General features: G+C 39.6%; 1 protein-coding gene across 1 annotated transcript in view; it reads left to right on the top strand.

The window, feature by feature from the left end:
- RBM33 (RNA binding motif protein 33) overlaps positions 1 to 15,058 on the top strand; it is a 104,307-nt gene extending 89,249 nt beyond the window's left edge. The window contains exons 18-19 of the mRNA XM_086467467.1: positions 11,490 to 11,578; positions 11,771 to 15,058. Of these exons, the coding sequence (XP_086323593.1) occupies positions 11,490 to 11,578; positions 11,771 to 11,819 (138 nt within the window). The 3' untranslated portion in view covers positions 11,820 to 15,058. The remainder of the gene's footprint in view (positions 1 to 11,489; positions 11,579 to 11,770) is intronic.
- The last annotated feature ends 1,113 nt before the right edge of the window (positions 15,059 to 16,171 follow it).

Genomic DNA, 16,171 nt, shown 5'->3' with positions numbered 1-16,171 from the left:
TTCTTTCATGAACTGAACTCTGAGTTACCAGTTCACTGAATGCTACTTATCTCGGGGGGGAAATGTACGCGTCAAACTCATGCTTATTTTCTGAAATTGTAAAAGAAATTTCAAATCTGAATCAGAACTTAGAGTTCCCTTCCTGCTCAGATAGTGTCTTGAAATGGCACATGCCAATTACCTAACACCAAATCCCTGCTTAAAGGTAAAGATTCCCAAACTGTAGAACATACGCCTCTACTTATAAGCAAGCATCTTGCTTCAGAGTAACGTGCAAACATACCTCCTAAATCTGAATATTGCTTCTCGTGTATCAGTTTCTGTTGCAGTCAAGACATGAACGTGGCAATGGCTGCACCGAGGCACAGCTCCTAGAGGAGAAGAAATACTTCCCAGTGATCTCTCTGCTCTTTGACAACAAGGGTAGTTCACAAGCACTTGTCCCACCTGGTACAGGACCTCTGCTTAATCTGCACCTTCCGTAATGGTGCGTCAGTAGAACAACTGATCCCACACAAGCTCCTATTTTCAAACACACAGTTTGGCTCCTGATTTTGTTGCAGTGTGCTTATCCTGCATGTGTTTTTCTCAGGAAGAGGATCTTTGCTGGTGTAACAGAAAGTTTTAACGTATTTACGGAAAAAGTCTGTAAATCAATGGAGTGAATGGGGAGGAAGAGATTACTTTTTCTGGGTACAAAAGGGTTGGAATTTTATTTTTAGCTTTTTCATGTCAGTACCTTGCCACAAACCTTGGGAAGGGAAGTTGAAAACTTCCCTCAATTTATGTTTTTCAGTGCTCCTAGCTTTGCCATCAGCTTGCATTGAGGTGGTGGTTCTGAGAGTCAGGGTTTGGGAATAGTTGGGCATGTATAAGAGAAGATGAAGGGGACTTCTACAGTTGCAGTTGGAAATTCAGCGTTTTTTCCCTTCCATACCCTAGAAATAGAGAAAATTATCTTTTCTCATATATGAGCTTTGAAATGCCCCCTATTGCCTAATAACTGAAGACTCTTTAATTCTTATCCTTGCTTCGTTATCGTTCCTCTGTTATTAATACAGAAGAAAAAAGATACCATTAAGATTCTCAAGACATTGAATAGAAGAAAATCTTTGGGGCTGCAGGAACAGCCCCTTAGTCATAGCTGCATTTTACAAGTTTAACGTGATTAAATTAGCAGGAAAGGTATTTCCTTTCAACATACGGTTTGCTGTCAGCCTCTTTCTGGAGGGGATAAGCTTTCAGATACAAATAATATACCTGCAGTAAAATCTGAGTGCTGAATCTAAAATAATTACATGCTATAAATAAAATTATGCATACCAAAGTGCTGGAAAGTACAGAGCACATCACCAAAATAGAGCCTCCTGGGGACTGTGCTGGAGCAGTGACATTCAGTACACATCCATCCAGAACCACTTGCTAAAGTAGATTACTAATAAGTTGTAAAGGTCATGAAAAACCCAGCACATTTTTTTGGTGCTCTTGAATTCTGGTTTAATGTTTATACTGACTAAAGAGGCTTATGTTCTAGTTATTGCCACCTTCAAATTTATTATTTTTTTTAAGGGTGGTGGCAGGTAGAGGGGATCATTTGCTAGATCTCCAGATAATTTGTGTGCTGAGTGATCATTCTGTGGAGGTGTTCCATCATCATCTTTAATCACATTTTCTTACATCAAATGGTTACCAACATAAAACATTAGTGCAAAAGCTCAGTGTTGCTTTGTGAAGATTTAACATCATCATTCTGATCTTAAAAAAAAGAAAAAGGAAAAAATATACTTGAAAAACTCCACTGTTGTGCATGAGAGGTGATGAGAATGTTGTCGTTGTAGGTGTATGTTGAGTAGTTTTACAAATACGAGTTTTACTCTGATAACATAATTTCTTTTCTAGTCTCAGAAGGGAAAAAAAATTGCCATGTTGATGTGCTTCTCTCTGCTTTCTTAGAGTGACAGTGCTACCTAGTGCTCAGCTGGGGTAAAGGCAGCTAGCTATCTGCACTGACACTGTGTTCAAAATTGTTTATTTTTGGCTTAAAGACGATTTGGTTGAAATAACAAGCACGCAAGGATGAGCACGTCCAGACCACGGGTGCTGTTGCGGCTCAGCAGAGTGGTTCTCTGTGTGCCACGGCACACGAGGCGCGCAGGGCTGGTGTGGTGACCTGTGTGGTCTCCCTAGCTGTAAAAACATTTTCAGCTGTTGCAGGAGCTGTGGGAGAAGATATGGGCAGTCCTGCTTCATCCTTGGGGCTGAGGGAAGAGAAGAGCAGCTCCATCATGGGCCTGTGCAGTTCAGCCCTGCGGTAGAGCAGTATGTGAGCTCCAGATGCCCATCTCAGTGACAGAAGATCCTTTTTTCTCACCTCATCTTGCGTATGGAGATGGAAAGCTGAGCACTTTAAGGCAGATAGTAGGAAGTCAAAGGTGGCAGAAAAGCAGGAAGGAGGGGCAGAAGGTGGAAGGGATGAGTTGCGACAGCTGAGGATAAAATAAATACATTCTGTCCCAGCCTCTGTGCCTGTTGGTAATGGCTCCCAGGAAAGATGCTTCACTTGTCAGGAGACTGCAAGGATAATAAAAATGTGTCTGCGTTTATTGATGGGAGGGAAGAATAAATAGCATCTGATCTTTTTTTTTTTTTTTTTTTTAGAAAGTGCCTGCCGTGCTGCTATTTGATTTGTTGCAGAGCAGGTTGGATCACACACTGGAGATGATGTTGCTTAGGAAAGTTTACTCTTTCTTTTTGCATAGACCCTTTTTTAGCAGCTTCATGTGGACTGCCACTCCTAATCCCAAACTCACCAATGAACTGAATGTGCAGTCTATTAGATAGTCCACTTACTTCAGTGAAAGAAATTAAGGAAAGGAGGAAACTTTTATTTCCAATGTGTCTGCTATAACTGAAATGAGTGCTTGCTCCAGTCTCACTCCTACCTGCTTGGTTTCCATCTCCCAGTGCTCTTTTATCTCCCTTTTAACTTCTTTCTCTCTGTAACCTCTGAGAGTTTCGATGTCAAAGATGTTTGCTTTCTGCAAGTGATCTCTTGCTTTCTACTCGTGGGTGTCCTGCTGCTTGTCTCAAGGTTCTTTATTTTGCAGTGAAGCTTAACTAGAGATTATTGTGCTGCTGTTACCATACAGGCTATTTCAATATTATTTTCACTGATACTGTAAAAGTGTAGATTTAATTACAGAGCGTGTGTAAAGGAGAAATTTGAGAGCAGCGTAGGTCTGTAGGCCTAAAGAAATGTCTACAGGGGGAATGGTCCTGTTATGATATTCATGCTTTAGTCACTGGCAATAGTTCAGTTACAGAAAAAGCCAGAGCTGCTGATATTTTTAAGTTGTTGAATTAAGTAGTATGTTTACAATAGTTTGTAGGCAAACTCTCAATTAAAAAATGAGTGATCTTGGAATATTGGTTTTATTGCGTTTTCCATTCAACACAAGAACTGCATCTTCCCATGGCAGTACCTAAGGAAGCAGAAGGAGGAGATGATGTCAAGATCAGTATGAGCTCTGTGCTGTCTAAATCCTTTCCATATAAAATAGTCCTCCTCAGCCTAAACCAGTTTTTTATTTTTAATGCTGGGAATGTGTCAAAATGTAATCTCTGTTCTCCAGAGTCGAATAGGAATGTGCACAGAATACCTCTGATCTTGGGTTGTTCTTGAGAAGTGTTGTATGGTAGATCTGTACGCCTGAATCAGTAAAGTAACCAGTCATTTGAAATCCCTTGGAAGTTATTGTATGTATTGTCAATCCTTTACACCTGAGTGGATCCGGGAAGGGGTTTTCATCCTCTGGTGAGCGTCTGACTAGGTCAACTTAAAGAGAAGATGTGAATGAAGTTGTTTTCTCAGAGCTGTGACGTTTGGGAGGATGTGATATCTCAGTTTAGGAATTCATGATGGAAGGAGATTCTAGTGGAGCGCAGTGTGGCAACAGGGAAATCTCTTGTGGAGGAAATGTGAGTGTCCTCCCGTTAAATGGGAAGTCAAATGATGCTCGGTAGAACCAGCCCATCTCCAGAGGCAGTGCTGCATAGCCAGTCGTTTGCTGCCTCCCCTGACTGGCCTTTCAAAATCAGTAGATTATGGAATAATATTAAATTCAGATCAAACTCCTAATGAGGCATGATACTTTGGGAAAGATGGACTCATTTTTATCATTAGAATGGAGATCATAAGACTACGGATTGCTTTAGTATTATGTGCTCTTTGAAAATGAGAGAACAGCTGTCATTAGTACTATAGGAAGACCTGTCTGATGCTCTTAGCTTCTCTGTGGTACTACCTCAGGTCTAAAACCAACACACCGAATTACTTTTCAGAACTTGGGTTTGCATGGCAAGGTTTTGTTAGTGGGGGGGCTTCTGGAGAAGCTGCTAGAAGCTTCCCCTATGTCCAATACAGCCAATGCCAGCTGGCTCCAAGATGGACCTGCTGCTGACCAAGGCTGAGCCTATCAGCAGTGGTGGCAGCACCTCTGTGATAACATACGTAAGAAGCTGGGGGCGGGGGGGCAACCAAACTGCTGCAGACCATCAGCCAGAGAAAGGAGTGAGAATATGTGAGACAACGCTGCAGACACCAAGGTCAGTGAAGGAGGAGGGCGAGGAGGTGCTCCAGGCACCAGAGCAGCGATTCCCCTGCAGCCTGTGATGAAGACCATGGTGAGGCAGGCTGTCCCCCTGCGGCCCATGGAGGTCCATGGTGGAGCAGATGCCCACCTGCCATCCATGGAGGACCCCACGCTGGAGCAGGTGGATGTCCCCGAAGGAGGCTGTGACCCCCAGGGGGAAGTCCATGCTGGAGCAGGCTCCTGCCAGGACCTGTGGGCCCATGGAGTGAGGAGCCCATGCTGAGCAGGTTTGCTGGCAGGACTTGTGACCCCACAGGGGACACACGCTGGAGCAGTTTGTGAAGAGCTGTAGCCTATGGGAGGGTCTTGCATTGGAGAAGTTCATGAAGGGCTGTTTTCCATGGGAAGTAGCCCCCACTGGGGCAAGGGAAGAGTGCGAGGAGTCCTCCCCTGGGGAGGAAGGAGCAGCAGAGACAACATGTGATGAACTGACCACAACCCCCATTTCCCATCCTTCCACGTTGCTGGTGGGGAGGAGGTAGAAATTTTGTGAGTAAAAAGTTTGGTTGTTTTTTTTTTTTAAAAAAAAAAAAAAAAAAGGTAAAGTTGAGCCTGAAAGGAAGGGAGGGGTAAAGGGAAGGTGTTTTTAAGATTTAGATTTTATTTTGTAATTTTTCTACTCTGGTTTGATTGGTGACAAATTATAAACTATTTTCCTCAAGTCAAGTCTGTTCTGCCTGTGACAGTAAATGCTGAGTGATCTCCCTGTCCTTGTCTCGACCCATGAGCCTTTTGTTATGTTTTCCTCTCCCCTGTCCAGTTGAGGAGAGGGAGTGATAGAGCGGGTTTGGTGGGCTACCTGGTGTCCAGCCAGGGTCAACCCATCACAAAATACCATTAATCTGTGGTGCTTACTGTATCTGAACGTTAACGTTTATTATTAATATTAGTATTTAATAGGGATCTTAACATGTCTGTCTCTAAGTAACATATAGTTATGCATTTAGTAGGACATTACTCAAGCCTTAGAGTATAAAACAGAAATCATCTAGATTTTGTAAGAAAATCCCCCCCCCAATAGTATGCGAGATATTTGTGTTGTGGCACTTGGGTATCAGCCATAGCACTAGCTGTTAAGGACTTGAACATGGAGCAGGTCATTGGCACGGTTCCCTCTGGCAATCCTGGTGGTATTTTTGGAAATGTGGTGGTGCAGGAGAGCTAGCACTTCTCACAAAGGACTGATATTTTTGCAGAGACTTCCTGTAGGTCCATTTGTCTGGTTTGGTTCAAATGATGGACAAAACCTTTTCTAGGCAAACTAGAATTTTGTAAATTTTGCCCATATTAAACATCGTGAAACGAAGTATTTTCCTCAGGATTAAAAATTACTGTGCTTCCTGGTAATTGTCACACCCTGAGGATTTCTTTTTAATTCTTTTTTTTTTTTCTCTCAGATCTGTATTTTTTCCTCGCCTTACTTTGGCAGTGATCTTTCCAGCCTCTTGCTGTTATGGTTAGCTCTTGCTTCAAGGCTCTTCTTACAGTGATTTGTAGGAGAGACGTCCATGATTTCATGCTTCACTTGGAAGTTTTAGCAGCCATTGAGGTCATAGTCCAAAAATAAGATGTAACTGCTTCCTTTAAAATCCTGTTGTTTCTGTTCATATTGGATATTAACTAAAAAAAAACCCCTTGTCTCTGAACATGTACTAATTTCAAATAAACATCATTAACTTCAAAAATAAAATGTCAATAGATGAAAAATGTACAAGTACTAGATTAGTTGATTTAGTTACATAGAGAATCATGGAAGAAGACCTTTTGTTCAGTGAATCTTTTCTTTAACTTATTACAGCATCTTCTCCAGAGATAGTTAGGCAGTATGAAAAGAAATCACGGGAGTTTAAATCTGTCCTGATGTACAGTGTTGTGTTGGAAATACAAGTTAGATGTATTGTGGGGAAACAAAAGTAATACTGAAGACATTATAGGTGAGCATCTATTTTTGTGCAAGCTGTATCATAACTAATGCAGTACTTCAGGTTTTACTGTAAAAGCGAAAGATGAATGCTTGCGTGTGTGGGGGTTTTTACATTAGGGAGTACGTCAGACAGTGGTACCAACAATTTTGGAAACTTATAGAGCATTCTTTACAAGCAAGCTGGCTAATACAGTGGGTAGTCTGAGTGGTGAAAGAGCATGGTTAAAAGCAACAGCTTTCTAGGTTATTTCCAGAACACCTTGTAGTGAATGTGCGAGCACTCAAGACTGAGAATGTTATGGATGCTAGAAATAGCTGAATGTTATCACTGAAAAAAATGGCTGCCAAATTATTCAAAAAAGGTGAAAAAATTTAAGTGTGTTAAACCAGCAAGGTAGCATGATTAAGATCTGCAAAATTAATTAATTTTGTATGTATTTTGTATTTTCCTAGCATGTGTATTTGAAATCATCAAAAGCAGAAGCTGGTGAAGTAAGACTTTAAGATAATGCCTTGAACAACATTTTGAGCTAATAAAATTCCACAGGTTACACACCAAAATATGTCGTCATCAAGCTATCGCTGTTAACATCATCTAAATGCAGGAACAGCTCTAAACTGTATGTTGTCCTGCATTCAAGGAGATGGAAATAATCCAGTAGGATGAGTATGCAGTTATCTTACTTCAGGTTTCCACTGAAGTGGAACACTAGTTTGTATGTCTGGCCAATAACCCATCTGCTCTGGGTAGCATAGCAGCAGCTCAGGACCTACAGAGTCTGGCAAAATCATACCTACTTGTTCTGTGCCTGACAGTCAATGTTGTTAAGCATAAAACTCGGGGTTTAAATAGTAATGCAGGTAAGTGCATACTGTCCCAAAATCAGAACACAATTTTTCAAGAGATCTTTGTTAGCAGGATGAATAAAGTTCATACTTGCAAGTCATGATACATGGGGATTTGTTTGAAAACACAATGTAGATCATGATTTACATTGAGATATTAAAAATCTTTGTCAGCAAAGATATTTATGGCAGTATTTCAGGCCACGGTGGTCATACCATCACAGTAACTTAGCTTAGTACATGTCTTTTTTCTTGTTAAAACAAAACCAGAACTTTTTTTTTTTGTACCTAAATAAAGTATGTGTACCCAATATACCTAAACAAACATGAAGTGACTGCATCATTTTCACTACCATTGTTTATGCATGCAGTGGAGGCTGAGAATTTGTATTAAAACAATTTGAATTAACATTTTTCAGACAGTTTCCAACTGCAGGAGTATCACTTGTGTAGCATTAGTTTATCCTTTTGTTTTGCAGGCCTTGATTCTCTCCCTTGTTAAAGTGAGGGCATGTGTAACTGCAGTAGCTGAGAAGACCCTGATGCTAGAAGTTGTTGCCCCATCCCTGGGCTGTGTAATGGGTGGTGTTTGGGCAGCTCAGTGAAGGATCCAGATGGGTTGCCTTTCTGTTTCCACAATTGTCTGTGTTGACAAGTGAAATTAAATCTGATAAAGATGCTTTTCAATAGACTTATCCAAGAACTGATGCCTTATTGCCAAAACAATTGAGTATTAAAATTAAAATGTAGTTAGTGTTTTGATTGCATTTTTTTTGCTTTGGAAAATAAGGCCTTAATACAACATAAGAACAAGCTGTGACATAATACCCAAACTAGTCAGTCAATAAACTTTATTATTCATATGAAGGTGTAAATGAATTGTTTGTGTTAATATTTAGTTACTTTGCATAATTTTGCTAATAAGTCTGCACTGTACCAGAATGTCTTCCTTTAGGCAAGTCTTTGTATGCTGATTACTGAGCAGCTTCGTAATGATTTATCGTTACGGGTGTATAAACTGCAAAATCACATTTTGTTTTTTTGCATCTCAAGACTATTAATGCAATAATAGCTCGATTCTTGTGGAAAAAAAAAAGTCACTGAATGCAGCTTCTGCTGTTTATCACGGCAGCGGTTTGGAGCATAAAGCATCGGGAGAATCTTCTGTGGTAGCTGAGTAATACATGACGTTGTTGTGAGGATCAGCTGTCAGCAAGAGGGCTGGAGGTGGTTCAGGAGGGAAGAGAAGCAGGTGACAGCAGGACATGCAGGGTACAGCTGAAGGGATGCGTCCCAGGACTCTTTTCCAGCTCCTCTTGTCCGACTGTTCTCTGAAATATTTGTCCTTTCAGTGATTCAAACAGGTTTTCCTCATATTAAAAGTGTCAGGTTTTTTCAAAGAACAGATTTACTTCTTTTTTTAATATATATAAATTATATTTAAATATAATAAATTAATAAAATACAATTTTTGCAATACAGATTATTTTGTTTTCAATTCTGCAAGTCTCTTGTTTCTAGATCTTATTTAATGGCTGTGATTAGTTCTTACTCTTCAAAACATAATCCTTGGTGATAGGGCTTACTTAGTCCTTAGTTCTTTTCTAGCCAGAAAAGTGGTGTCAAGAGAATGTGTATTTGATACAGTTCTGTAAATTGTTATAAAGTGACGTTAGAAAAGGAGAAGAACACAAACTTCAGCACCTCCTTCACCCACTCCAGCAGATAATCTCCAGGAGAACTGAGCTTTGTCCAAGGTTTTCTGTTGGCGCTTGGTGACTGTGTTCGAGTTGGTAAAATGTGCTTAACCTTGTCAAGAGCTTTCTGATTAAAAACGAACAAACACACACACACACAAAAATAATCTGCCAAGTATTTTCTTTTTTTAAAGCTAGATCCTGTTCCTACCAGCTCAGAAACTAAGAAGTTGCACTGACTCAGTGACTTAGCTAAACCTGTCTGTCGTAGCAGCTTTCCAAAAACTATACAGTGCAAATTAACCTGCTGATGCTTATCAGGTTTGCTGGATCCTTTAACTTTTCCTCAGCTTTCACTTTGAAATCACAGGAGTGACAGGAGTATTAAACTTCTGTGATTTTCCTGGTGAGAGGGAAGTTTCCCGTCAATTACAAAAAGGTGCAAGGTAGTTACTGCCAAAATTAATTACTTTGAAATCACAGATAGATAAGTTACAGGAAGAGAGAGAGCATAGAGCTGTATTGTCAGGCTCAGATATGAAGAAATATGCCTATCAGGTGCCATGGCTCTTGTTAAACAAGCATCTTATCAATGTGAGTCTTAGCAGTTCAAAAAAGATATAAGTAGGCAATTTTAATAGCAAATTTCATCTAGGCGTTTTGACAACTCGCTTAAAATGCTGCATTAGATTGAATGAACAGGGAACATGTAAGTTGGATTAAAAATTCTTTCACTGAGAGATCTCAAAGTATGTCACCCTTAAAATGTGTCAGCGAGTGAGGTTATATGTGGTTTCCCACGGAGTACTTGTTTGTCTAAAGACATGTTTTAATAGTCTAGATGATGATACAGAGTTTTTGCAGGTGAATTTTAAAATCCTGGTGCTGGAGTGCCGGAATCATCCAAATGTGGGGCGACGACACTACTGAGTTCCAGGCAAGAGGAAGGAACAGAGAATTATGTTTATACTTATCCATCAGGAGGTTATAATGAAATCTAGAAAAGTGTTAAGGTGCCTGTATACATACATGCATGTGTGTGTATATTTATATGTATATGTTTATATAAAAATATATATATAAGTTCAATACAAAACTGAGTTGGCTTTATGTAGAAACTTATGCACAGAAAAGAATAATACTAGTAATTCTTTAATTCTGCGTCCAAAGCCATAAGAACAATTGGAAACTGGAAGCTGAATCGGAACAATTCTGTATTGAATGTGCTGCAGCATAGGCCATTGAACATCCCAAACTTGCTGTGAGATACTGGAATCACTGTGGCTTGGAGCTTTAAAGTTACGATTGAAGCCTTCAGAAGATCCGTTTTAACCTAGTTACTGTGAAATGTCTGTGGCCTGTGTTACAGGCAGTGGGATGACAGGACCGCAATATGTCCATCCTGAACTTCTGTGATGCTGATACTTGTTGCATGTTCTCGTTGATTGTTGGGTGTGTACCTGCTTAATGTGTATCTTCTCCCATTTCTCAAGTGTCTCCTTGAAAAACACGCTATTACAACTAAGGTGCTAACTCAAATCATCAGCTTTAATCTTAGTAAATCTGGTAACTACTCGTTACCAAGGCCACAGGACTGCTGTCTGGGATCGTCTTGGCACTGCCTGGACGTCCTGCTGCAGCGGAGAGCAAGGACATGAGTTCTCCAAAGCCCTGGCTGAGGCATGCTGTATTTTTTTGGAGACCTCAATACTACATAGGGATTTTTTTGATGGTTACAGCATTGTGAAATGCTGCTCCCATGGTATGAGAAGCTTGTGTCAGATGGACTTGTCTGGATAGATGTGTGTTGCATGGTTTTCCATTGCTAGGAGGACTTGGAAGTGGTGATCTAAGCAGTCTCATTGGGGTTGTGTGGTGGTTAGCATCTGTCAAAAGCTAGCCACTTGTTTTTGTTAAAACATTGTGAGGTTATGCAGTCTAGAGACCAAACCCTACCACTTCTTTTCCTTGGTTCTGTCCTGTTTAACCTGTGGAAAGCCCTGATCCTTTAATGTACCTCAGGTGAATGTCTCCAGGTGCTTGTGTATGAAGTTGAGCTCTGCTCAGTTGAGTGTTTCTTACTTGGGAGTTTGGCTGCAGGTTTGGTTCATCTGTATGGATTGAATTGAAGAGCTGTCGCCTTTACTTAACGAGTGATGATCTGGGTTTTCCAGTTGGTACAGTTGCTTAATGCGCTGATGCAAACACCCTCAGCTGGATCCCTGACTGCAGTCTTGGAAGCCTCTTTCCATCCACAATAAGAGAAAAGTAGTATGGCAAAATTTGAATTGGTTTGGTGCAAAATGAGGTTTATTTAAGTGGAACTTCAAGTGAATATTAAAAGTGTGTTTTGGCTTTTTGTCTCTGCAGAGTTTACAGATGCTTCCTCAACAACGGAAAGCCATAGCAAAATTTAAGGAGCCAGCACATGCTTTAGCATTTCAACAGAAATTCCACAGGTAAATAATTAAGCGCTGTTGCTGCCTCAATACCTTCCCTCCCTTCAAATGATTAAACCAGTCTCCTCTGCTCTGTTTCTCTTAATCCAATCAAGCATGTTTATTAGTGACCCCCATAGAACCTCCTTGTCTGTTCTCCACCCCTAGAATCAGTTCGAGTACGAGGCTTGAATTTCTTTTAACTTTTAACAGGCACATGATAGATCTGTCCCACATAAACGTGGCACTGATAGTCGAGTGATGTCTGCTGAGAGAAACCCTGACACTAACAGAAGCGTACTGTGGAGCTACATGAGACACAGTGGCAAAACCATCGGGTTGTGAAACCTTTCAGCTTAGTCTTTAATTGCTGTGTTGAACTACAGAAAGCAGTAAGATGTCCTCCAGAAGAGCTGAACTTGAGAGGATCTGCAAAGTTGGAATTTCTGTTCAATTTGTTCACATTCTGTTGTAACCACATGGAACTACAGATCTTTTTTTTCGAAATGCTTTCAATGCATGTAGACACTGTTCTTCAAGATCCTACTGTGTGACCACAGTGACTTGAGAGAGAACGTTTACATCGAAAGATTTAAAAACTTTCTTCATAGCAAAGAATATTTGATAATGGTTGCTCTTATCTTCAGTGCAAGGTATTTGAATGAAAACTTGCTTTTCTAAACGAAACACATTAGTTATGTTGTATATCTGAGAGCACAGAAGGTATTCTTGCATAGATTTAAACGTGGTCTACTTCACTGAATAGCAGTATGCTGAGAAGCTTTGGAGGTGACACTGGAAAATTGTAGTTTCGATCTTTGTAAATAAGTCTGTCTTTGCATTTTCCTATTCCAACACAGACTTCCATCTTCTCCTTCCAACTCCACTTATTCCATAAAACCCTGTGTAGGAGTAACATTGCTGTATTTTCCCTTGGTTTTTAAAAACAAGGATCCTTGCCCTTTAGTAGCATCGTGGGGTAGTGAACTCCAAGTTGTAACTAGATTGTTTTAATTGACATTGCCAGATACAAGGAAAAAGAAATATTTGGTGGCTCACTTCAAAAACGTTACACAGGAAGAGTGGTGCATTCCTAATAGTTCTTTTGGTCTAGCCTTTCATGATTGCCTTATGCTTTGTTTTGATTAGGTTTTTTTTTCAAGATTTATTTTGTGACTAATGCTGAACCATAAGAAACCCATAACTGAAAGGACTTGGTTTGATGTGTTGTTCCCGATAAATACAGGACTATAAGGACATTGTGAATCTGCTGGTGAATGTGGCAGTTCCCAGACATTACATGCAAACGTTAAGGAGCTTATAATTTATTCAAAGTAAAATCCATAATACTTCCTTTCGGTTAGAACCATCTAGATGGTGTCACCAAAGGAAGAATTTTTTTCAGTTACTTTTGAATAAACTTATTAAAATGTCGTCTTTATATTGGATTCCAGTTTTTATGAACATTTCCTTAGTTTTTAGACTGTGAGGTTTTGCTTCATCCTTTATTTTAACATACTCTTAAGCACTCCACCTACTATTTGAAGGAGGGTCTTACAGAAACCTTATAGGTTTGTTACCTGAGTGTGACCGCAGAAGAACGCTACTGGTATGTAACGAAACAGCTGCGAATGGGGCCCAAAATAGGCATGCCAAGAGTGGAAGGATGAACTAAGCAAGTTTATAGTACCATAGATTTTTTTGGTTTTGTGAAGATGTAATGGTAACCAAGTCACAAAGACCTGACTGGCTTTCTTGTAGTTTTGGTCCAGATTTTCAATTGAGTAGAAGTTACTAAAATTATTGAGAAATAAATACTGTCAAAAGTGTTCTAGGTAAAACTGCACTTTGTTCATTGAAATAATGTGGTACTTTGGAAATACTGCACTGGGGAAAAAAAAAAAAAAAAGAAAAAGTACTCTAAGCCCATTTACAATTTAGTGACAAGACATAGTAGCATCATGAGAGTTTTTGCATGGAAGTTAATTTTACACCGGTCTGTATAGTTCCCCATTTATGCATAATACTTAATAACATCCAGCACAATTGCTATACGTAAAGTGCTATTAGTGCTTCAGGGTAGACCCAAGCCCAGGACAGAGTGGGCCGCAGGTAGGAAGTGCCCGGTGGGAGCCGACCCTGAAGATTCATGCGAGGTGATCTGCCCCGTGCTGTGTAACTCCTTGCACCGTGAGCACTAGGACCCCTACGCGGCCTCCTCAGGTTATGTAATTTTTATTTTTGAGAAATAAATGCTTATCTTTAAAACAAGTCATTAAACAGTTCTTCATCACACTGTCAGGGGCAGCTTCTCTGTAACGAGAAGGCTGGGAACGCATCTTGGAGTGGAGCGATCATAGTGTGTGTCTGTAAATCTGGGTTAGATGCAGATGCCAGACAGGCCAGCAGCTGAGTTCAGCAGTAGGAACATCTGCAGTTGATCAGCTCTCCTGTCAGAAGCAAACGTTATTGGGGTTAGAGGGTTTCTTGGAGCCTAAGAATATGGGTTTGATTCAAAAGTCAAAGAAGGTTGTAGAAATGCTCACGCTTTGGGTTTTGAATCCCTCCCAAAGAGGCTGAGGTTCAGCCAACTAAAGTTTTAAGAATTTTTATTCAGTTGGGTTTTTTTTTTTAAAAATTTTTTTGGAGACAAATGTGTGGCTTCAGAATAAAGGTATGAAATCGCCTCAGATATGTTTAAATGTAGGAGGCAATGTAAGCAATGCCTGTTTAATGACTAGATGCATCCTCTTTAAAGGCGGTTGCAGTAACTATTGCTTGTGCATAGACAGGTTACGTGTGGATTGCTGGTGGTGATTTTAGCTGCTTACTGCAGTACCTGGGTATCTTACTGTACGTAAACATACTCTACGTATGTATGTCTATATCAGTTCTATTATACACATACATACATACTCACACCCTGTGTTGTCACCATATCTCTCTAATATCTTAAAAAACTCAGTAGCAGAAGTAGCAGTTAGGTGAGTCATTTGTTAAAATGTTTGTGTTTTGTTAGTTCTCAAATCCTAACTTAAAAGGGGATCTCTTGGCAATGATCAGTTTGGGTAATACAGCTCTTGTAGATCTGTTTGTTGTCTCCTCTCAAAAAACCCCAAAGGAAGTAGAGTAAAGCTAGATGGATGTGTTCTTGCCATGTTCTCTTTCAGCACGTAGTTAAATCTGAGCATCTTAAGTTAACTTTCTTGGAAGATCTGTTGCAACCATTATCTTGTTCTTTCTTTATCATGCATTCAAAATACAATGCAAAATGAAAAGGAAAAAAAGGCATTTAATGTAGTATGTAAATATTGACCTTTTAAAATTAAAATGCTACTCAAAGTGCTTACAGTCAACCACATCTTAGCTATTTGTTAGTTTTTTTGTGTTGTCTTATCTAAGTTTAATGGATACAGTTCCATAAATGTTGATGTGTTTTTGTGTATATCTTCAAATTTTTATAAAGATGCTAGTAAGTCAATACATATATCCTGATCTGTGTATTATTTGTTCAGTTTTTATTAGCCTAATTTTATAATGATTTTAATAGGCAACTCCAGTAGATGATTATATGAAGCCAACTTTTTTTTTCCCAATTATTTTGTTTTCATCTTGTAGCACTGGAGAATTCACTTTATAACTTATCATATTTTGCCTTGACTAAAAGATTGGATTGGCCATATGATCTGTGGTATTTTAGTAGAATGTTCTACTTTTTTTAATTAAAAAAAAAAAATAAATCTCTGTCCTTTAACTTTTGAGGGGAAATACAGCACACTGTCAGACCAAGGCATGGGGTCTCTAGGTTTGTTCCATTGTGCTGTACAAGTACAAATTAGGTCTGTTGTGTAATATTGTTCTCAAAAGTTTGGGGCATTTTGGTTTTACACGTAATTGCAGTTGGTCATGTAACCCATTGGTTCATCAGAATGTTAGCAACTGATGTGGCACGTGATGGTACGTGGTATGATGGAACGATGTGCGGTGTTTGAAAAGCTCGATGTCATCGGGGCTAGGCAGGAGGAGGTCAGGTCCGCAGCATCTTCGTAGCTGGAGGAGCTGCCATGCAAATGTTTCTCTCCAAGTAGTGGTAGAGAAGAAATTTGGACAGGGATATTGTTCTTAGTCCACATACATCTCCAGTATGAGATGGGGAAAGAAGAGGAAATACTGGAGTATTATCTAGAGCGTCTTCAGATACCTAGTTTATTCCCCAGTTTAAATCTGAAGATTCACTTCGGATTTCCAAATGTCTATTAAAATGTCCTTTTAGCCATTAAAATGCCAAGCAGCCTGAGCATTTTAGTTCTTTGATGTTAGGTTTCCACTGCAAGGATATAGATGAGAGACTTTTTTTTATAAAACTGTAGGTTATTTCAGAATAACCTTGAGGGTCTTCACCATTTTTTTTCTTAACATTATCTAGCTGCTTGGAATAAGAAAAAGTCTTTTACTTGGTGCTGAATTTTTTTATATATTTTTTTAAACATAGTATCTTTTGTCTGTTTAGCTTGAAATTGTGCAGTTTTCCCAGAAGCTGCTGTAGGTGCTTCCTGTCATTACACACAGTAACTGCGTGTCTGTATGTGTGTGTGGGTGCGTTGCTCTTAGAGC

This window comes from Leptosomus discolor, chromosome 6, assembly GCF_034619465.1.
Source record: "Leptosomus discolor isolate bLepDis1 chromosome 6, bLepDis1.hap2, whole genome shotgun sequence".
Classification (NCBI taxonomy): Eukaryota; Metazoa; Chordata; class Aves; order Leptosomiformes; family Leptosomidae; genus Leptosomus; species Leptosomus discolor.
The sequence above is the reverse complement of the archived record's forward strand: the minus strand, read 5'-3'. Positions and strand labels throughout refer to the sequence as shown.